Here is a 22,403-nt window from a genome sequence, read left to right as displayed (position 1 = left end):
GGGGGGGGGGGGGGGGGCAGGGGGGGGGCAGAGGGTCGGTGGGATTCTGCTCTAATTAAAACGGCTTTGGCGGCAGCAGCGAGGCCACCGCCAGGCCCTCCTTTGGCTTCAGAAGTGCGGGTCTGGTTCTGTTGCCGGTTACACTTCACACAGACGCACGCACATAAACATGTGCACGCGCATACATAGCCAGCACCTGCAGAAGCACTGAGCAAACTGGGAAATTTCCCCGGGCGCCAGACCACTAGGGGCGCCGCACCATGGATGAGTTTTGATAAAAATTATGAGCTTGCTGTCTTAATAATCTATGGCTTTGTCAACAACATATCATTTTCTGGTCGATTTAATTTCCTGTTACACGGTGGTAACGATCATCACCGGGACGTTAAAAGTCCAGTGGCGCTGAATATACAAGGCCCGAACAAGTAGGCAAAACCATGGCTATTTCCCAAAAGTTCTGATACTGCTCAAGAATCTAACGCTAATTTAGCTAGTTTAGCTTAGAGTGCAGCAGATAGATGCTAGCCTAGCTTCAAAACGTAAAGAGCAGTGGTAGCCTACATCTACCATGAAAATGTTTTCGGTTTTTACCCAAATCTCAGCGTTGGCCGTCGCTTATTGTCAACTGTGCCCGTAACTGTGGCATCTGGTGAGAGTTTTTCGCGACTCAAATTTACGAACAACAATCTGCGATCCACAATGTCACACGATCGTCTGAAGGGACTGGCCAAAAATGCAGCTGAGCACCAAGATAAATTACTCCCAACATAACTGTGGAGTTCGCTGTTAAAGCAACAATGGTCTTCATTTAAATGGTGAGTAGGCGAAACGTTATTCATTCGTTAGACCCGTCTTGAGTCATAAATAGGGGGTCACGCGATAAATTTGGCAGTTTTTACAGTTAGGCTATCTTAAAGATTTGAATAAGGGCGGGACATCCCTATTTTACCCTGAGCACCTGATTGTCTCCCTCCAGCCCTGTGTAGAGGCATACACGAAAGGCACACACGCACACCATTAAACAAACACATGAAGACACGTACATAAACATATATAAATATTCGTATTCTTCACAACTACAGACGCGTAAGAGAACATACGCATACGCAGCAACAGCTGTCCTGAGAATTTATTCTGGTACTTTAATTCACATTTTGTTACAAAATCGTTTTGACCAGCGACTTAATGGCATTTTGTATTGCTTCGGAACCTTGGGCAGTTATGGGATTGTGTTCGGTGGTATATATACTCTATAAGCGATGGGTTTATGATTATAGGCTTGTGGCTTCAGGGCGACGCGTCCGTCAATAAATCATATTGGGCTGTTTGTGCCGTAGTTTCCGTCAATAAATCTACATCCATTGACAGTAGTGAGACGGCGCCGTGCGCCGGTAGCTATGCGGATGGTGATCTACCCCGCCAGGGGACTGCGAACGGGGCAGCCTGGAGGATACTGGGTCGATACCGGCGGTCGATATTGCAGTGATTCACGTGATCTCAGAACGCGCTGAACCCCTGCGGCTGTGGGCCGCAGACCCATTTTACGACGCCGAAAAAATAACGGTCATTTTCCTTTACGTTTGGACCGTTTCCTGCTATTTTGCTATCAGTCACAGAACTGAACCGAAAGGGAAATTCATTGAAAGAGAGAGAGATGGGGGAGGGATAAGATGGTAATACCTGTTGCTAACCTGTATTTTTTTTTTCTTTGGATGAAGGGCAGAAAGCTAGGAAGAAAGACATGGAGGAATGAAAAAAAGGGACTGAAGCTGAAAGAGATTAGCAGGCAGGGTCAGAGGTGACGAAAATCATGGAAAATGGAGGGAAATAAAAGAGAGGGATGAGGAGGAAGAGAGCTCTGACTTGCACACGCTATTGCGGGGAGCTCCAGCTTGTCGAACTGTCAGTTGACGGGGCTTTTTTTTCATAGCCGTTTCGCTATGGCAACCATTCATTGGCACAACAGCAGCTGGAGCCTCTCGCACTGGGGAGACGGAGGGAGGGAACGAGGGATCAGGAGAAGGACATCCGGCACAGAGGACTCGGTGCGGATGATGCCATAGTCGGGCTGATATTGCAGGTAAAAATATCAGTGTGTGACAGCAAGAGCACAGCGACAGCTGTGTCCCAAAGTGATTTTGTGAGCGTGGTTGTTAAGATGAATTCTTTTGGTTTTGTACCGAGCGGAAGCGAACGACAGCCCCAGACGCTAACGTTTTCCACGGCCGTGCTGCACAGCGGCTGGTCTCCTCTTGCGCAGCGTAGTTAAATATGCAGGACGCGGTGGGAATCGACTCGAACACCGCGATGGACTCATCTCTCCCAGTGGAGCTGTTAAGGGCCTGTGGGTTGTGGTCGGGGTTGTTCTGTCTGGACAGGTGTGTGACTCAGCTTTGAGAGTTTATCTCCCCCTTCTTGGGGGTGGGTGGGTGGGGGGGGGGGGGGCGGGGTGCAGGGCTTGTGCTAATGGACTGAACACAAGTCCCAGCGGAACAACTCCGCTGAGCTGGGGGGTGGTTCTCTGTATCTGCACACCGAGTTTCCTCGGCTGCCTCACCCTGCAGCTGTGAATACAAAAATACGTCTCCACGCATTTATAACATAACATAACACAACACAACATAATGAAGAGAACAGGCCGTTCAGCCCAACATCATCTCCTGGAAGTCTTGGCTGACGCCTTTCAAACCGCAGTGGTCCGCCCTGAGTAATAGTTTTGGTAACTTTTGGTAACCAGACGTGGTCACGGCGAGGCTTTGGTCCCGTGTCCCGTCGTTCTTACTGTTGCGAGCGCAGCGACGGTATTGCGCACCGTTAGATGCTGTTGTGAAGGACACGGACGGTGTCTTTGTGCACATCCAGCTCTTCCTTAAGAGGATAAAGATCTGCGGGTGGCTTAGCCCGCGTGAGCAGGGGTGACCGGCTGTGGCAGAATTAAACCTGCCCTGTGCTGTGCACCACAGGAGGGGATTATGGGTGACCGGACACAACGGTGACCCCCGTGGTCTTATTGTTTGGGGTAGCGGAGGGGGGGTGTGGACATGGGGAGGGTTGGGCTTGGGTGTCCACACCATGGAGACGTGCTGCTATTATGATGTGTTTCTGATGATTATACTGCACCCAAGCCCAGGACTGGCAGCGTCGGTTAGTGCTGTTCCTATAGCAAGCCCAAACCACGACCCAGCAATTCTGTACAGCAGGGTTGCCCAACCCTGTTCCTGGAGATCTACCGTTCCTCTGGGCTTCCACTGCAATCCTAACAAAGCACGCCTCATTCAACAGCTAGAGATGTCACTGAGCTGCTAATTAGCGGAATCAGGTGTGCCAAATGAGGGTTGAAATGAAAACCGACAGGATGGTAGATCTGCAGGTGCAGAGTTTGGAAGCCCTGCTGTGGGAAATTGACAAACTGTGGGTTAGCAACAAAAAAAAAAAAAAAAAAAGACACACAAGCCTGCTCCTGTGCAGTGAGAGATGTCTGGTGTATACTGCCTTTGACGTCAGCGCAAAACGCTTTCCACGGCTGGTATTTGGCCCTGCGTGGTGATTTCACCGCCCCCCCCCCCCCCCCCCTCGTAGGAACCGATTCAGTCATCAGACAAAAATGGGTCAGAATGACCTCAGTGTGAAAACTGTGTACCAATCATGGCTTTCATATGGGGAGGGAGGGCGGGGGGGGGGGGGGAATGGGTGTTGATGAGGTGGAAGTGTCACGGTAGGTGTGATTGGACAGGAAACCCACTGGGGTCAGAGGTCAGGGCTGATGCACTGGGTGGGGGGTGGGGGGGGAAACACATCCTGGGGGGCTGGGGGCAATCAGGTGAGGGCTACGAAGGGTTCAGGTAGGTGCTGCTTCTGACTGACAGCGAAGAATGGAAACAACACGAAACTCAACAGGAGAGACACCCGCGCACACACACATGCACACGCACTAACACACACTCTCACACACTACTTGTCCCTTCACCTTTATCTCACTCCATCTCCTCACAGTACCGTTAGGCGGTGAGTTTCTGACACCAGTCATATTTAAACCACTTCCCTCTGGGCCTGGATATCAGTCTCTGTTGCTCTTCAGCGATGAAGCGGAGCTTTCATTTTTTCTTTTGCAAAGTAGCCGCCTGACACATTGTGCTGTCTGTTGATGGCGGTCTGTCTGAGGGAGAGGCTCTGAGTGAGCGTCTCACTGCCGTTACTCTACATCTCTGAAGGGTCCACAGCGGCCATCTTGCATCCCTGCGAAACCTCCCTCCATCAAGTCCAAACGGCTCCAGACTCACAATTAGCCATCGGAATGCTGGCGCATTAGGACCCCGGTGGGGGTCTGGCCAAATACGCAATTATGATTCTTTAATAGGCCCACAGTCCCTTCCCACTCAATAGCCCAAGCCACCCCCCCCCACGCCCACACACACACCCCCACACCCACCCCTTCTGCTCCATGCTTCCATCTAAATACATTACAAACGTGCACAAAAGTAAAAATTAATTTTAAGAACTCACTGCTCCTCTCCCAGTAACCCCCTGTGCTCAGTGACACAGGAAAGGTTGCCCTGGCAACGACCCACGCATGGTTCAAAGAGCTACCCCGTGTCCAAAGGCACCCCGTTTTTCCAGGGTGCCCCAATAACATCTGGGGGTACAGGCTCTCCCCCCCCTCCCGCCGCTCTCCCTCTCTGTCTGACACGCGGAACGATCTGGAGCAGCAGGTCCAGCGGTACCATCTGCGCGGGGCTACGCGCGCGGCCTGGACCAACCGCCGGGTCCGAGCCTCTGCCTGCGGTTCTGTTCACTCGGGGTTTTTGTGACGGGCGTGTCAGGAGTGACTTACGCGAGCGTGAGCAAAACGACTGGGCAACGAATCACAATGATACCGGGTCGTTAGTGTCAAAGCCAATGGGAGTCGTTACATAAACCCACAGCACAGAAGTGCCATTGAAGCTGCTTGGAGTTTCGGTGGTTTTTATTCAGGCTTAAACAGTAACAAGCGCAGTCTGTACTCAGCGTGTTAAATAGAGCTCATTTTCTTACGGTGGTGGGTCAGTGCCAGAGTTAGTGATGTGTTTAAATCCAGCGAACACACCACAGGTTTCACTGCACAACTCGCAAACATCTTGGCTCTTGTCTGGCCCTTAAAAGATTCAGTGTCCACTTCATCTGCAATAGAGTCTGCAGATTTGTGTGAAATGGGTTTTTTCTCCCCAGGCATAAGTCTTGATACTCTTTTGAAAACCAGTCTGCTTCTTTACTGACCCCAGATTCATGAGCTCCACAGTGGAGGATTGCCTTTTTTTAAGGTGTCGGAGAATGTGTGTGTTGTGTCCATGAAATTAAACAGCCTAATTTTTAAAACTGTTTTTCAAAAACATTTTTCATGCTGCCCTTCTTTTTAGTTAACCAATTAAGCATAACCAGGGCACAGTGAATTCAAAAAAACATTATTAAATATTAAAGAATTGCATTATTACATTAGTGTAATGTACTGTGAACGACTTCTGAGCTAAAGCACTGCACTCAAAACAATAAAAGTTTTATTTTGTGAATTTGCCGGTGAATTTGGGGGAGGGGGGTGTGTGGTTGGATTGCTGTTTTAATGGACCTGGTAGTGTTGAGAAATGGGGAGGTGGGAGTGAGTTGGCGGGGGGGGGGGGGCGCAGAATAAATCTGATTGTACCTGTGGTTTTTTGCTGGTGGCATTGGTGCCAGGTGTATGTGAGCCGTTGGTGTCTGGGTCACAGAGTGCTGTTCTGGATGTCCACATGGCAGTCACTGTGACAAGGGGAGGGTGGGGGTTGGACGGGGGTGAGGTGGGGGTGGGGCGGGATGGGCTGTACCTCCTCTGGCACCAGCCCTCTCACACTCTCCATGAGATGTGCTTCGCTCATAAATAATCGCATGCATTATTCACGCCCCTCCTCTTAGTGCCCCATAATGTGCTTAAAACCCCATAATGCACTAGTGCAGGGAGACGCCGGGATCGCCTCGCCGACGCGGAGCCGCGGGCCAAGGAGACGATTGGCTCTTACTGACCTGCTTCCTCTCTGACCTGCGACAATCACCCGCTGCTCTTTCAACAGACACCCGCTGCTCTTTAAACAGACACCCGCTGCTCTTTAAACAGACACCCGCTGCTCTTTCAACAGCCACCCGCTGCTCTTTCAACAGACACCCGCTGCTCTTTCAACAGACACCCGCTGCTCTTTCAACAGACACCCGCTGCTCTTTCAACAGCCACCCGCTGCTCTTTCAACAGACACTCGCTGCTCTTTCAACAGACACCCGCTGCCTTTCCCACAAACACCCGCTGCTCTTTCAACAGACATCCGCTGCTCTTTCAACAGACACCCGCTGCTCTTTCAACAAACACCCGCTGCTCTTTCAACAGACACCCGCTGCTCTTTCAACAGACACCCGCTGCTCTTTCAACAGACACCCGCTACTCTTTCAACAGCCACCCGCTGCTCTTTCAACAGCCACCCGCTGCTCTTTCAACAGACACCCGCTGCTCTTTCAACAGACACCCGCTCCTCTTTCAACAGACACCCGCTGCTCTTTCAACAAACACCCGCTGCTCTTTCAACAGACACCCGCTGCTCTTTCAACAGACACCCGCTGCTCTTTCAACAGACACCCGCTACTCTTTCAACAGCCACCCGCTGCTCTTTCAACAGACACCCGCTGCTCTTTCAACAAACACCCGCTACTCTTTCAACAGACACCCGCTGCTCTTTCAACAAACACCCGCTGCTCGTTCGCATGATGAGGAACTCGTTCATTCAGTCACGCAGTCAGTCGACGGGCTCCAGCCAACGTCCACTTTATTTTTGTTATCATTACCATTAATAATTTTTTGCCCCACAGAGGAATGGGTGCACTTTCACTGCTGTGTGCGGTGTGGGCGTGTAGGCGAGGTGCAGCATAGTGACAGTTAGTCGGAGTAATCCCTGTTGGAAAGGGCCTCGGCTGGAGTCGCCTGCTGCAGTTGGGGATGGATTTCTCCCGGTGTAATGATCACAGCGCGCGAGACACTGTTATCCCAGTGGGAGCTCCACCCCCCACCCCCCCGCCGCCCCCCCCCCACCCCCCACCCACCCCGCCGCCGACGGCTCTCGGCTCCACCCAGCTCTGAAACGGTACTGCACCACCTCTTCCGCTAAATGATTTCCTGAACCTCGCGCGCACGACAAGGAGCGCACGCACATCGCCGCCTCCTGCCCTGTCCTGAATGTCTCTCTCTGACACGGGCTCCCCCCCCCCCCCCCCCCCCCCGCTCCATGCGTCCCCGAGGTTATCACGCCTCTCGCTGTTTGTTTCCTGAAGTCTGCGTTTCCGTTTTCGCTCTTCATTTTGGAATTAATTTCGCTGTTGCATTTCACTGAAAGCAGCTTCAAGGACCCTCAGATAAGAAAATCTGAGTCTGAGCGAGCCCTGAAAATTCCAATTACGTTTGCATATAAGAAAAATGCGCACACGCACACACACACACATAATGATAATGACAAAAGTATTAAATTAATCACGGTTTCAGACAGGTAGTGTCATTTCAGAAGAGGCTGACTTGGGCAAGGTTGGGTTAGGGCCAGAAACAGGAAAGCGTTTAAAAGATTTAAAACATTTCCATTGAACAAAAGCCATTTTGAAAGTTCATTACAACAGAAGACCGTTCCATTTAAACTGAAGGAGTCTCCTCCTGGCTTGTTCACGAAAAAAGCCTGAAGTAAAGCCAGTAAATGGGCTGAAAAGCCCTGGTGCCTTCCTGGTCAGTCACACTGTCTGGTTCCAGGTTTTGAATTCTGAGGTTTCTTTGTCTTCTGGGCGCTGAGAACTGTTCTCTGTGTCATCAGCTGTGATAGAGACACAATTATTTGTCTACGTGAAGGACTGATGGTGTCACAGACACATTAGAATGTTATTCTTTCCATGATTCCACCATAATAGTCCTCTTCATCTCTCCCTCATGAATCATTCTTCTACTCTCATTTTATACTCACATCACAAGTTACCAGAACAAGTGGTGAACGCTCTTATCTTAAGCAGTTTGCACTTGAATTCCAGAGCCGAAAAACAAAACCAGGTTGAACTGTGACTTTGTTTCTTCTTAAACCTTGTTGGACAGTCATTGTTGTTAAAGAGTACGCGGGGGGGAAATTCGCAGAAAGTTTTGTTGCACACTTTTCGACCAGCGAGCACAAACAGTCGGTATGACAACGGTGAAAGGCAGATATGGTGTTATTGGCTTATCTTAAGCTGCTTCTGTCAGCACTGAGATGTGTGCCCGGGCATGATACAACACCAAACCGTGAGCCGGGACCCTCACAACCACCCCCCTCCGACCCCCCCGACCCCCCCATCAGTGCTCTCCACATGTGAGGTCAGAGCAGACCTCCCACACTGCCACCCGAAACACATTTACACCCCTCTCCAGCTCTCTTACACTGCCAGTGATTACAGCACACCCCCCTCGTCCACCCCCCCCCGTTGTCCAATCTTAACGCACTCCTGACCTACTAAATGCCACAGATCTTACCGGCTACAAGCAGTGAGCGGTCTGCGCTGGGGCCCCCCTGTGGTGGAGGGGGGGGGGGGTGAGTGCTGGATTTTTGGGGCGTGGGTGGAGGGGGTGCAGCTGTTCCTCTGCTCCAGGTGAGGAGATTGGGGAAAGGGTACTCACCTCTGCCTGCAGGTGGCCGTGTGCTGCTCTGGCAGTCCCGTCCCGACTCGTCTCCCCCCCTGTCTGAGGCGGTCCGGGGTGGGGAGGGGGGTGGCTGGTGTAACCGGGAGAGACGATCTTCCCCGATCCTCTCCTGAGCGCGGAGACGTCTTGGAGCCTGACGTCGCTCTCCCCCCGCAGGAAGCCTTCCCTCCTTTTCTTTCACTCACTCCCTCTCCAGTTCTTTCTTTCTTTCCTCGGCGCTTGTCTCCGTTTGCCGGGCGAAGCCTCCGCCGTCTGACCTGCTCTGAGGGGTTCTGTGGGGAGGCAGCGTGGCTTGCTCGCCCACAACTCAGAGAGAGAGAGAGAGGGAGAGCGAGAGGGAGGGAGGAGACGGAGAGAGTTAGTTATCCTCCTCTCAGCGGGTTTAATCTAGTGCGGGAGCGGAGCGAGTGAGTGAGTAAGCGAATGAGTGAGCACACAATGCGCAAACACATCTTTCCACTGGGACTTCTCCTCTATCCCCGCCCTCTTTCCCTCCCCCTCCCCTCTTTTTTCTGTCACTCGTTCACTGACTTTTCTTTTCTTCCCCCCCTCCTTCTCTTTTATTTTTCTCCTTCTGGTTTCTTGCTTTCTTTCTCCTGTAGTTTGACTTCCAACCGCTTGGCACGTCATAGTTTTTATTTTATTTTATTTCATTTCATGTTTATAGTGTCCGTGTGTGGCTGTGTGTGTGTGAGTGTGAGCTTGTAAGTCTGTATGATGGTGTGTGTGTGTGTGGCTGCGTGTTAGTACGGTTCTTCAGTCCATGATTTACCTGTTATTAATAGGCAATGGATCTTTGGACAGGTGAGCAAAGGATTGTGGGTATGGGCATTGTGAACTTGAATAGCATTAGTGTAGATTGATTGCTCTGGAAAGTCCAGTTGTAGACCTGTGTGTGTGTGTGTGCATGTGTGTGCGTGGATGCATGCGTGTGTTTGTGTGTGTGTGTGTGTGTGTGTGTTTGCATTTGTGTGTACACCCCTGGCCCCTCCCCTGTCGTCTGGATTAATACGCCTCTGCTCTCATTTTGGGGGTGGGGAGAATTATTTTTCTTTTTTCGTTCCTAAATAAAAAGCCGCTCCCTACAGTGAAGCGCTGTGGGGGGTGTGCTTGCCTCTCAGTGTTCCCCTCCTTCGGGAACACCTTGGTTCATGTCAAACCCCCAGCTACCCCCCCCCCCCCCACCCCCCACCCATTTCTTCCCATCTCTCTCTTTGGTAGCAGTCTCCATCCTCACACAAAATCATCTATTTACAAACATTGTGATTAGAGCCCCCCCCCCCCCCCAAAAAAAACCCTACGCAGCTCATCATCCTCGTTCTCCGTCCCCGTATCCTGCCTAAAAAGACCCTTTGTGCCTCGTGTGATCTCTCGCTCGTGATTTCCTGCGAAGAGTTCGTGAGGAAGACTCCGGCAGACTCACAGACACAAAAAAACCCCGGAAGGCGATCGGAGAGGGATCGGGGACGACAGGACCATGAATACTTAATGAAAAGATAAACACGGAAGCACCAATCTTCTGCTCGCCCGTTATTATAATCGTCTGGGTTTCCGTGGGTTCACCACCTGAACGCTAAGACTCGCGAATCGACTGACATCCTGAGGGGCAAATGATAATTTTCCCTGTCAGTCGTATTCTGTGGCTTAATTGCAGATTTGTCGTTCCTTTTTAGAGAACGTTGTGTTCAAAGACTACTGAAGGGATTAACATTGTATGTAACAATGTCTGAGTGTATATAAGATGAGCTATGTCTCTGTCCCAAACATTATGGAGTTCATTGTATGCATATATACTGTATATGTGAGTGTGTGTATATATATATATATGTATATGTATGCAGTACAGGCCAAGAGTATTTGGCAACCTATTTTTAAAAAACCTTAGGTAGAGAAGAGTTGAGTTAATATGCGCATATATTGAACAAACCGAAGTATAAACTTTTTTGTTTTTGTTTCTATGAACAGTAACACAAGCAGATGAGTTTTCCTCATTCGCAGTAGTGAGTGCATTGAGAGAGGTGGTGATGGGGCTGTAGAGCACAGTGATTGAGTCAGTAGAGTTACTGTAGGCCTGCAGGATGAAGATGAAGAACAGGTAGTTCTGCCATGACTTTGCGTAAGTCTTCCTCATCAGTGTTCCTTCCACACTCACTCCCACACACACACACACACACGCATGCACAGAAACGCACATGCCCACATGCACACACACACACGCATGCATGCATGCGCACATGCACACGCGCGCACGCATGCATGCACGCACGCACATGCACACGCCCGCACGCATGCATGCACACACACACGCACACACAAACGCAGACACTACCTCAGCAAGAGGGCCATACAGGAGTGTGAGGAGCAGGTCAGCTGTAAACTTCAAGAATTAATAATGCAAAACTGGAAACATTCGCGAACAACAACAGCCATTTCAGACCCACACAACACAGTACCCAGTACAGACCCACCACAACACAGTGCCCAGTACAGACTCACCACAACAACGTACCCAGTACAGACCCACCACAGCACAGTACCCAGTACAGACCCACCACAACACAGTACCCAGTACAGACCCACCACAGCACACATCTTTTAACAGATGTGTTCTAGTTTGCATCAAAGAAAAGGTTCTTGGTTTTTCCCTGTTGGGAAACCCTTTCAGTTGGCCTCTGAACCATGTTGTATGTACAGCCCTCTGTAAAGGGTTCTATATGTTACCGGTTCTATTTGGGTTCTGTCTGGGAGGTTCTGTCTGGAGGCTTTCGTAAGGAGATCTCCAGTGGACCATTGACCGAAGCCCCTTTCTAAGGGTGAAATGTTCTCCAGGTGGACAGTGTTCAGCACTGAACACTCCAAAAGAATCCCATCACAACCCTGCTTTTCTGAGTGTGGACGCACAAACAGCACTGCAGGCTGGAGAGACTGTAACAATGAATAAACTTGGTTATAAAAAGGCAGTTTTATTCATTGTTATTGAAATGGGAAAAATAATTATTACTATTCAATGTGCCGTCGCCACTCAGACGCAGTGATGTTGCACCTCATTTCGGCACCGGGAACGAGGCCGCTGTGAAAAAAACATTTTTGTCGGCAAATTGATAAAACAAAATAGATTGTTATAACAAGATGGGAAAAAAAACTAAATGGGGGGGGGGGAGAAAAAAAAGCAGAAATTACTGGGGCATTTGTTTTTTGTTTGGAAGAGTCTCGTTTATGCCACAGTCCAAATATCTTTGTGTTCCGTTCATCAAAATGGTCCTTTTTGTGCAGGCCTTGGTGGCAACTGATGCGACTTCATCATCCGGTGGTGTGTCAGCCGTTGGAATGAGCTAAGCCTCAGCTTCACTTAATTAATGACCGGACAGCCGCTGATGCAGCAGGGCCGAAGTTGCTGGTGTAATTGTTTTATTTAAGTGGCTGTGCTTCTGAGTTTTTAAAAAAATCTGGACGATAATAAGCGCTGGTATCACCATTGAGGTTTAGGTTATCTTAAAACATTGTGCATCTCACAAAGCAGCAGATAAGCTAAACTAAATGTATTTTTCTGTATTATTATTATTATTATTATTATTATTATTATTATTATTAGTAGGGCGGCAGTGTAGTATAATTGGTAAGGAACTGGGCTTGTAACCTAAAGGTTTCATTTAGGTTAGAGCCTCTGCTAAATGCCTGTAATGTAATGTATTATTATTATTATTATTGTTATTATACTTTTTTCGGTTATTGTGATTTTAACTGAAACCACGCAGCACAGTGTGATAAATGAGTGCGTTGTTTTGAGCCCGCTGGCTGGTGTGGCCAGACGTTGGGACTGGAGCGAAGGGTGACAGTGTGGGGGTGTAGGCGGTGCACTTTGGGGGGGGGGGGTGCAGGCGGGGGGGCAGGCGGCGGGGCAGTGGGGGGTGGCCCGGGTAATGCGGTCGACCTGGGCAGGCCGGCTCACAGCCAGACTAATTACATGCCACGCCAGTGTCCTCGCCCGCTCCTCAGGCGACAAAAAACCAATTTGGGCCGGGGGGGGTGGGGGTGGGGGTGGGGGTGGGGGGGATGGGGGATGGGGGATAGAGGGAAGGGGGGTGATGAGGCTGTGGTGGGTCTGCAGGACAGTCACGGAATTTGTGAGGCTGTCCCATCGACCACTTGTGACCCCTGGAGCTGCAGGCCCAGCAGCGGGTCCATTCTGTGCTGAGAAAACTACGCGGGACGTTCGCTAACCCTCTGAGCTAGCAAACAAATGCCAACCAGACTGAGGAGGAGGGAAAGCAACAACAACAACAACAACAACAACAACAAAACACCTACAAACGACAAGACCGATATCTGCTCTGATGTCGTGGAGAGACCTCCGCAGTGTGAATTTTCTTTTATTGATGCAATTACGAGAGACAACACAAACAGAGAAGAAGACCGACGAGAACAAGACAAAAACGAGTTATCGATCAAAAGCGACGTGCATTCTTATTCTGATTATGAGACGGTTCAAAAGGTCAAAGAGGGTTTGACAAAGCAAAGCAGGTGCTCATTCGCACACCAAAAAAAAAGTATTTAGTACATGGAGTGCCAGCAAAAAAAGGGTTTTTTTTTGTTGTTTTTTTTGTTGCTGTTTTCTGCGACCGTACAGTTTTTGAAAGAGGTCGCCGTGCCTGCGACAAAGCAATTTGGAGGGGGGGAGACTCCGTCACCCCGGTTACGGTTTGGGTTCTCAGCGCGTGGCGGGATCGTGAGCGACCGCGATGCTCGAGCCGCGGGGGGGGGGGGGGCTCTGTGCGCTAATCTTCCAGGGGGTGGGCGTCATGTGATCTGTGTCCTTATCCCTTCACCCTTACAATAGCCCCCCCCCCCGCCCCGCACCCTACCCCCAAGAGACGCTCCAAGGATTTGGGGTTGGGGGGGGGGGATGGGGTGCATCTTTACAGAAGCCATTTCAATACCAGCCTTTTTTTTTTCTCACAAGAAAGAGATTAATCAGTTGTTCATTGGAGAATTTGGTGGTGGGGAGGAGGGCGAGTGTTTGAGGCGTGATCCGTAGCCTGGCTCACATAAAGGGTGACGAGATGAAATGCTGAAATAGAAGCTTAAAATGTGCCCGTGGAAAAACACGCTTCCCACGGTGTCCTTAGTGAAAACAGTCCTGAAGTGCAGATGCAGAGACAGGCTGATGAACCTCAGAGTGGAGCAGGGAGTGGTACAGAATCCCATGGGTACAAACACACACAAGAACACACACACACAACACACACGCAAACACACATACACGCACACACCATACATCCTGACTGACACACCACACACATTACATTACATTACAGGCATTTAGCCGACGCTCTTATCCAGAGCGACTTACACAACTTTTTTACATAGCATTTTACATTGTATCCATTTATACAGCTGGATATATACTGAAGCAATTTCGGTTAAGTACCTTGCTCAAGGGTACAACGGTAGTGTCCTACACACACACACACAATGCTCATCTTTGGTATGCACGTATTGTCTTGGGCCCTCAGGAGCCAGGGTTCAGTAGCAGGGTAAGAGGAGGAAGCTCGGCTAGCTTACCGCACCATCTAACATTAGCCGTCATCAAGCCAAGTTTCATCTGGGCCCACATCACTCTCGTCGTTTGCACCAATATTTTGAATGCATCGCGGGAGGGTCAGTGTGAAATCCATTTTTGCGGAAATCGTCAGTGAAGAGCACGGAGGTCTCATTAATTCACAGATTCGGGAAAAGGTTGATCAGTGGCGCTGTCTGATGACCAGTTGCGTCTCCGAGAACAATAGATTTGTCCTTGCAGTTAAAAAAAAAAAAAAAAAAAAAAAAAAAAGAAGGCGACTGACCGAATTAAAAAATTGTGACCTACAAAGTGTGAATTGCAAACACGTCCCCATCAGCAGTTTGCCTGGATTTACTGCTCATAAAACTCCCACACTGTTACAGCACCGTCTGGTAATTATGAGCCACAGCTAGGTCAAGGTTCCCCAGGTTGGTGGCTTGTTTCACTCTGCACATTCGCTCAAGGCCCAGTTAGGAGGCAGTACGGGTCGAGATCCCTTTGCGTTGCGACCAGAGGACTTCCACAGAACCTGCAGCGGCCACATCCAGGGTGGTAATGTAATCGAGAACATCTCTCACACTGGCGGAAACATCAACAGGGTAACACCCCAAAACAGCCCGACCCCCCATCAGCCCACCCGCGCTGACGTACAGCTGGGTCTGGGCTGGGTGTAAAAATGCCTTTCGTTTGCGGCTGACAGAGCTGACTGGACAGGTCACTGCACAGCCTGTTCAGATTCCAGATGGCGGTGTCCAAGTGGTGGGGTGGGGGGGGGCTGTGTTCCCCAAACGGAATCGGTTCCCGTTCCCCTTTTTGTTTTTTTCTTTTTTTGTGAAAGTAACAGGCCTGGATAGAAACTAATTTCCCGCTGAGAAGCAGACCGGCCCGTGGGTTTGACAGAAAAATGGCTGCCATTTGGTGTGAGCCAGAATCGAGACCTATAATGGAGAATTTGACAGCTGGTCACAAGTTTGGAAGGAACCCCCCCCACGCCCCCTCTGCCCCCCCCTCTCCCCTGATGGTCTGACTAATAGTGCTCCCTGTCCACGCGGGATGCAGCATCAGCTGTGACAGCACATCAACTCCTGTGCTGCCGATAATGATGATGATGATGATGGTGATGATGATTGCGTTCGGCGTTCGCCTGATCACCCCACGGGCCTGATGGGACTGCTTTTCTGTCCTGTCTGTTTGGCAGTGGCCCCAGCAGGGGGGAGGGGGGGGGGCAGGGGCAGCTGTTCTGCCCCATTTCGGCTATCTGAACTCCTGCAGTCCTGCCGATCAGTCGCTAACAGCAGCCATGGAAGTGAGCAGCTTCCTCGTACGCTAACGTAACGAAGGTAAATAATTAGTGTTGAGTGCTTTGATGTGGAAGTTCACAAGCAGTGTGTGTGTACGTGCGTACGCACGGGGGTACTCTCATTCTGGGGCACCGCCTGTGTGCTTTCGGACGGTCCCCAAAGCTGGGTTAGGGAGCCGCGCAAGAGGACGGCCTTTCCTTAAGACTCCCGCTGCTGCCAAATATAAATAAAAAAACCCACTCCGGTAAAGGCTGCTGAATAATTCAGCCGCGTCTCCAAAAAATTAGCCATGATCCGCCGTGAACGTGACCTAGCTTCCACACGGCCCCTGGAGAATCAGTCTGCCTTCAGCCTTTCTCCCCGCTCCTGTCTAGTCTGTCTCCTCCTCCCTCTTTTTCCCTCCCCCTAAACCCCCCCACCCCCTGCCTGTGTGCTGTCACGCTTGCGAGAGAGAGAGAGAGAGAGAGAGAGAAGGAGAATCTGAGGGAAACAGATACGATTGTGGAGGGTTTGCCTCCTTCTCCCCAAAGGGCCTCGGGAGAGAGAGAGAGAGAGGGAGAGAGAGAGACAGAGGGAGAGGGGGAGAGAGAGAGAACCTCCTTCCATCCCTGTAGTCCCCTGTGTGGTAACCCATCCTCCGTCTCTACCCTTCACCTGTGTGTGCTGGCTAAGCCTCGCTCTGTAGCCTCCTTAGAGGTGCAGTAGCAGTGCAGGTGTCACGGCTTTGAAACCCGACACCGACTGTGAGTCCGTATGACTTCTCTCGCGCTGATTTTTTGCACCACTTTGCAATCGTCCAATCACTTGTAATTGCGCCACACGCACCGTCCAATCGGTGAGGCGCACGATGTGCAATGAGTTGGGAAACCGTTGAGAACAGGACGCCGGGTGTCAACACACGGAGCAACAGTTGCATGTAACAGACGGTTATACAGACTGGCCAAAACCGAAAATCGATTTTTGTGGGGATACATTGGGGGTGCGTTTTAGAGAGGAGGCGCAGGGGTACCACCGGGGGAGAGGGTGGGTGGGAGAGACGCGCACGAACGGCTAATCTTCAGGGAGAATTCGGAAATGACGGAGGTTTGCCATCACAGTTTGCCACAACGTGCCAACTGTTAAAACCTTTTGGGAGGTTTCGGTGAAATTGAGTCATGTGTCATGAGACAGCGCAGGATTGGCGGGGGCGCGGGAGTCTCTCGGGAACCCGGTGACGCGTTCGCGCGGACGCGACGCGCCGTGTCCTTCTGCGGCCCGCCGGCGCCAGCCGCCGCCATGACTGTGCGTCCCGGCCGCCGGGCTGCCGACCGAAATAGGATCCGCGTCTGCCCGCGGGCCGCGCGGAGGACAGACGCGCCAGTCTGGCGCTCCGCGGCGAATGTGCCCACACACACAGCCTTCGGACGGCCGCGTCGACTCCGAGGGCCCTGACAAAGCATTTGGATCAGGTTCTGGGATGGGATTTCAGAGGAGATATACGACATCGTCAGAGCCGCAAATGTCTACTGTGTAACATTTCCAGGACAAGAACATTACCCCTCCCCCCCCCCCCCCCCCTCCTCCTCCTCCCCCCACACACACCCCCTCCCACCGCCCCCACCCCCCCACCCACCCGGTATCATTCTGTGCCCTGCTTTTAAAGTGCTGAGAGTGGAAATAAAAGCAGTCAATAAAGACACTCACCGGGGTCTCTGCCTCCCACGCGGGGTTAAGTACCGCAATAAAACGGGAACGCCGGCTGCACACCGCGGCAGGCCCGGGACTGGCAGGAATCGGAGAGTCGGAGAGAGGGGAGTGAGGCGGGGGGGGGAGCGGGGGGGGGGGGCGGAGGAAGGGCTTAGGCAGCGGTGGCGTGCGATGAGAGGTGGGTGTGCGGGGGGGGTTGGCGGCGTAAGATGAAAAGGGGGTGGGGGGGCATAGGCGGTGTGGGATTTGGCGGCGGGTGTAGGCGACAGGGGCGACGTAGGCAGTGGGGGGGCGTAGGCGGCAGGGGGGGCGTAGGTTGAGGGGGGGCGTAGGCGATGTGGGGGGGGGTGTAGGCAGCGGGGGGGGGGCGTAGGCAGCAGGGGGGGCGTAGGCGGAGGGGGGGCGTAGGTTGGGGGGGGGCGTAGACGGCAGCAGTGGTGGCGTCAGGCCCGTGTTAATGGGCTGAGCAGGGAGGCCGTGCCGCTGAGTCTCGGACTCCATCAATATTACAGCGCGCGAGGGCGAGGGCACGGAGAGGAGCAGATGAAATATTCATCGCGCCTCCCTCTTACCTCCACGCCTCCTCCCGGCTCTCCTCCTAAAAGGGCGGAGCACCTCTGCAGCCACTGGGTTCTCCTTTATTTCGGTTTTCAGTATAGAGTAGGGGAGGGGAGGGGGCATTATGTGTTCTGCCAAGCCTTTAATGAATGGGATTTTGATCACTACCGGCCTGTGTGTGTGTGTGCATGTGCATGTGGCGGGGGCGGGGGGGGGGGGTGTTAAGACTAAGTAGCTCTCTCTTCATGGGTCAGTGCAAGGTTCCATATGAGGTGTGATCTGCACAGGACCGTTCTGAGGACGGGAGGCCACTAATAAGCAGCGGTAATTTGGTTTTCCGGGGGGCGGGGGGGGGGGTCATGAAAGTGCCGTGGCCTGGGACTGTCCGCGACGCTTAACGAGCCGCGTCTGAAGACCGCGCAGAGTGCCGCCACACGCGCTAATGCTAACGGGCCTCTGGAGGAGCTCTGCCCGTCTGCCGTGGGTCTGGAGTCAGGTGGGGTCCTGGGCAACCAATCAGCCGTGGGTCTGGAGTCAGGTGGGGTCCTGGGCAACCAATCAGCCGTGGGTCTGGAGTCAGGTGGGGTCCTGGGCAACCAATCAGCCGCAGAGTGGAGGAGGAGGACTCAAGCCCACTCGGTAGGACCCGCTGTTCTGTTTTTTTTTAAAGTGCTTTTTGGGGGATTTCAGACCTCCTCACTGGTACGATCTATTCCCCCACCTACCCGCACCGTTCAGGGAATTCTGAACAGTGCCACCTGGTGGTCAAACCACCCTAATAATAGTCATGGGCTGTGAGGACCTAACCACAGCATAACTGCAGTAACTGACTGTTAAACAGGACCTCCAAGGGATGGGAAAGGTAATGGTGCCTGACATGAACACCTGGCTAGGAGAGAGGGAGGGAGAGAGGGAGAGTGAGAAAGAGAGAGAGAAAGAACTGAGTTTAGACCAAGAGTGGAGAGGTGATGATGTAACAGGCCGAGGGATGGAGAAGATGAGAAGATGGCGATGAAGGTTTATCCAGATCTGAAAGGGAACATTTTTCCACAGGAGAACAAGATGAGAGAGAAGGGATGGAGGGAGGGAGGGGGAGGGAGAGAGAGTGTAATGGGAGAGGCAGGAAGGGAGGAAGGCTGAATTTGTAAGGGTGATGTGCACTCTGGGTTAGTGCCTGTCACATCACCGCTGTGCACCCGCTGCTGTCTTCTGTGTTTTTCTTTGTGACAAGTTGAGTGTCTCTAATTACTAACGTGGAGAAACACAGAAACTTCTGTTGCATTTAACAGTTTTTATTCCACTTGGATTCACCAGTTACACAATGCTTCCATGTCACCTCTATTCCACTCATACACATGTACATATTGACACTGGTCTTCTCCCTCGTAGGCACCTGGCACTAGCTGTTCACCTGATTGCGCAATAGTGATTCAATCAGGAATCTGTGACAGGTCTGTGCCCAGCAGCATTAGATGTGAGTTTAGAGTGTATTTGCTGGTATACATTCTTGCGCACATTCTAATTCTGTATATCCCCAGCGGAATAATTTTCTGTGGAAAAATTCTAATCCTATGCGCACACCTGCTGAGCTATTTGTGGGGGGGGGGGGACTACTGTCACCTGGGATTTCTGAGGGGGTATTGTTGGTTACAAAATAATGTGTATTCATCCAGAATGCCGTTGAATACACCTGATTTGGTCTCTCACGGTGAACTAAAAACCTGTCGATTTCAAGGACAATGTGAACTGCCTGTGACCTTACTAACTACAGGGTAAAGCACCCAGACTAAGCTGTACGGGAGAGATCGATCTTAGCCTGATACGCTGGACATAAAACCCATAGAGAGTGCATGTAAATAGCTGAACTTTCATCAGTAAAGCACAGAAACGTGCAACACATCACACACATCGTTGGACCAGCACATTTGGCTGTGAACTGCCTTCATTCTTCTGTCACCAATATCCTTCTGTGACAAATCTGTAAACTGATTTTGAGATGGCTGTTCTGCCTCTGACTTTATCAGGTGTGTTAACATAACCCCACCCCCAAACTGAAGAATCATCTCCTACCATATTAAATTCTGATTCATGAGACATATTTGTATTATTCAGTAGCCTATAGTCTTGACCATCTCCATATAAATAGCTGAAGATCCATGTTTACATATTATTAAAATGCACACTTCAGCCTATATTTATTTTAAGAATAATCAGCAAAAATAGCAACAGCCTACATATTTAGGAAAACATGTTTACATGAACAAAAATCTACAATAGTGGCTGTGTGATGATCAAATCAAATTTATTTGTATAGCGCTGATTGCATTTTACAAACATTCGTCACAATATGCTTTAACACCCAGGTCTACACACCCCCCGCAAAAGTGCAATATGGGATTGAGAGCGCGTGCTTAAATTCGCAATCACGGTGCAACGGAAAGACAGTAATCACAGTGATAAACAAGTATCATTATTGAAATCGGAATAATCAAAATAATTGTATCATGTTGCTTGTTTATCAAAAACACGTTGATTTCTACTCTCGAAACAAGTGTTCGTTCCTAGGCTACTACACTTGGCAATGTGTAAAAAAAAAAAATAACGAGCTAGTCTGTACCGTTCTTGTAAAAAATGCTTATCTCATCTAGATGTATTTAAGAATTTGACATAACCGGTTAAAGTCCCCCTTTCTTGAGAAACAAGTATGTCATATGACCAAGTGTGACCATACATGTGAGTTTAGCTCAATCTATAGCGCGCTACTTCCTCTGTCTTCGTCAGACCCTCCCATTTCGTCTGCTACCCTTGGGAGATTTTACGGGTTTTTAAAAACTTATTTTACCGTTTGTTTTCCCTACAGTTTAGCATTCGTCGCAATTGTGCAACCAAAGTAGGTATCGCGCGCCGGTCAACCGACTCGTCTGTGGCAAACTGGGACCACCAGGGCAAAAGAAGGAGAAAAGAAGCTCGAGACATGTGTGCCGCGACGCTTCTCGCGCTGATCTGCCTGCTCGCGCTCAGGTGCGCGGAGTGCGCCAATCCGAGCAACATCGTGTTCATTCTCACTGACGACCAGGATGTGGTGCTTGGGGGAATGGTGAGAGGCCGACAATTGTGAAGGAGAAAATAATAATACTTATTCCGGCTACAAATGCGTGCGCGGGGTTTGCCAACAAAAAAATGGCAAAACTGGTGATTGTTCGAGTCATATCTGTTGACCATCGCAAACCGCAAATAAGCATATGTTCATTTGCAGTTTTCGTTATCAGATTATGGTGGGTTTTTCTAACTAAGCGCCATTGTTCCATGTCAGGATGTAGAATGTAGGCAATTGTGTAAAGTGTTCAGTTCCTTATTGTAAACTTCCTGTAACCCCTTCCCCAATTATGGGACCAGTATAGCCTGCTTGTGCTCGTTGGCCGCAACCAAGATTCAGTTATGATGCGCCAGCTGTACATATCACAAAAGCGGCCACAAAACCGGCTGTCACAAATCAACGCGATTCAGACATTGTATGCGAAACGCGCAGCTCATATACTATGCAGTTAGCCTTATTTGAAAACGACATGAGTAATTCTGGAACGGGACACCTGGCATGATGACTGTAGCAGGAAATTATGAGAACTGGTTCATCACGAGTTTTTTTTTTTTACTTTTTTTTTTTTGAGCGCGCATCAAAGTGGGAGTGTTAAATGCGCGCAGCGCGGGACTGTAGGACCCGATGGTGCTCCCTAAATAGACGCGGCCCGCTGAGCTAAGGTGTGTGGGAGTACAAATAGAAGCTGGGAACTCTTCCTTTTTGTTTTGTTTTTGTCTTTGGATTTCTCTGCAATCTGTTCTCTTAATCCCCCCCCCTCCCCCCCATAACCCCATACCCACCCCGTACCCCGTTTTTACTTCCCTTTCTCCCCCCATGATTCAGACCCCTATGAAGCAGGCCAGGTCCCTGATTGGTGATGCAGGCGTTTACTTCTCCAATGCAGTAAGTGGCATCAGCTGAAAGTTTTGACTGGTAGACTTGGATTTTTCAGCGGTGAATAGTTCTCCCCTCTGCCCCCCCAGTTCACGGTGACGGCCCTGTGCTGCCCCAGTCGGAGCAGTATCCTTACGGGCAGGTACCCCCACAACCACCAGGTGCACAACAACTCCCTGACGGGCAACTGCAGCAGTCCGGCCTGGCAGAAGGGTCCGGAAAGCCTGGCCTTCCCCGTCTACCTCAACAAGCAGTACTACCAGACCTTCTACGGGGGGAAGTACCTCAACCAGGTGACCAGCGTCTCCCCTGTGCCACTGTGCGCTGTTTTAAGGGGTTTTTAAGTCACGACTGCCCTTAAGGTCACATGCTCAGCTCAAACACGGACACTCTTATTCACATTTCCTGTTTTTTTTTTTTTTTTGCATTTTTCCAGGGGAAAGACTTCTTGTGTCATAGATGTTTTTCGCAGTTCTGCTGCTCATTTATGATGGCCGGTCAAATATAAATAACTGTTTCAGTGAAGGTGCGCCTCCAGGTTCTAAAACCCGGTCTCTGCTCCTCTTCCTCTGAGTGATGGCTCCAGATCAGTTAATTTTTCCAAGTACCCCATGGGCTGCGTGTTCAGTT

General features: G+C 50.7%; 1 protein-coding gene across 7 annotated transcripts in view; it reads left to right on the top strand.

Annotated features, from left to right (window-relative positions):
* Window positions 1–303: 303 nt before the first annotated feature.
* Window positions 304–22,403, top strand: part of LOC118206940 (N-acetylglucosamine-6-sulfatase-like) — a 28,952-nt gene continuing 6,852 nt past the window's right edge. Inside the window, exons 1-4 of one of the 7 annotated variants that reach the window (XM_035380128.1) lie at window positions 304–815; window positions 1,931–2,080; window positions 21,723–21,782; window positions 21,863–22,066. In XM_035380128.1, the coding sequence (XP_035236019.1) occupies window positions 813–815; window positions 1,931–2,080; window positions 21,723–21,782; window positions 21,863–22,066 (417 nt within the window). In that variant the 5' untranslated portion in view covers window positions 304–812. Of the gene's footprint in view, window positions 816–1,718; window positions 2,081–20,259; window positions 20,898–20,978; window positions 21,076–21,524; window positions 21,560–21,722; window positions 21,783–21,862; window positions 22,067–22,403 lie in introns of those variants that run through there. The other 6 variants (XM_035380133.1, XM_035380132.1, XM_035380131.1 and 3 more) reach the window with 6 other exon arrangements.

The sequence above is a fragment of the Anguilla anguilla genome, chromosome 10, assembly GCF_013347855.1.
Source record: "Anguilla anguilla isolate fAngAng1 chromosome 10, fAngAng1.pri, whole genome shotgun sequence".
NCBI lineage: Eukaryota > Metazoa > Chordata > Actinopteri > Anguilliformes > Anguillidae > Anguilla > Anguilla anguilla.
This window is presented reverse-complemented; position numbering and strand designations above follow the sequence as displayed.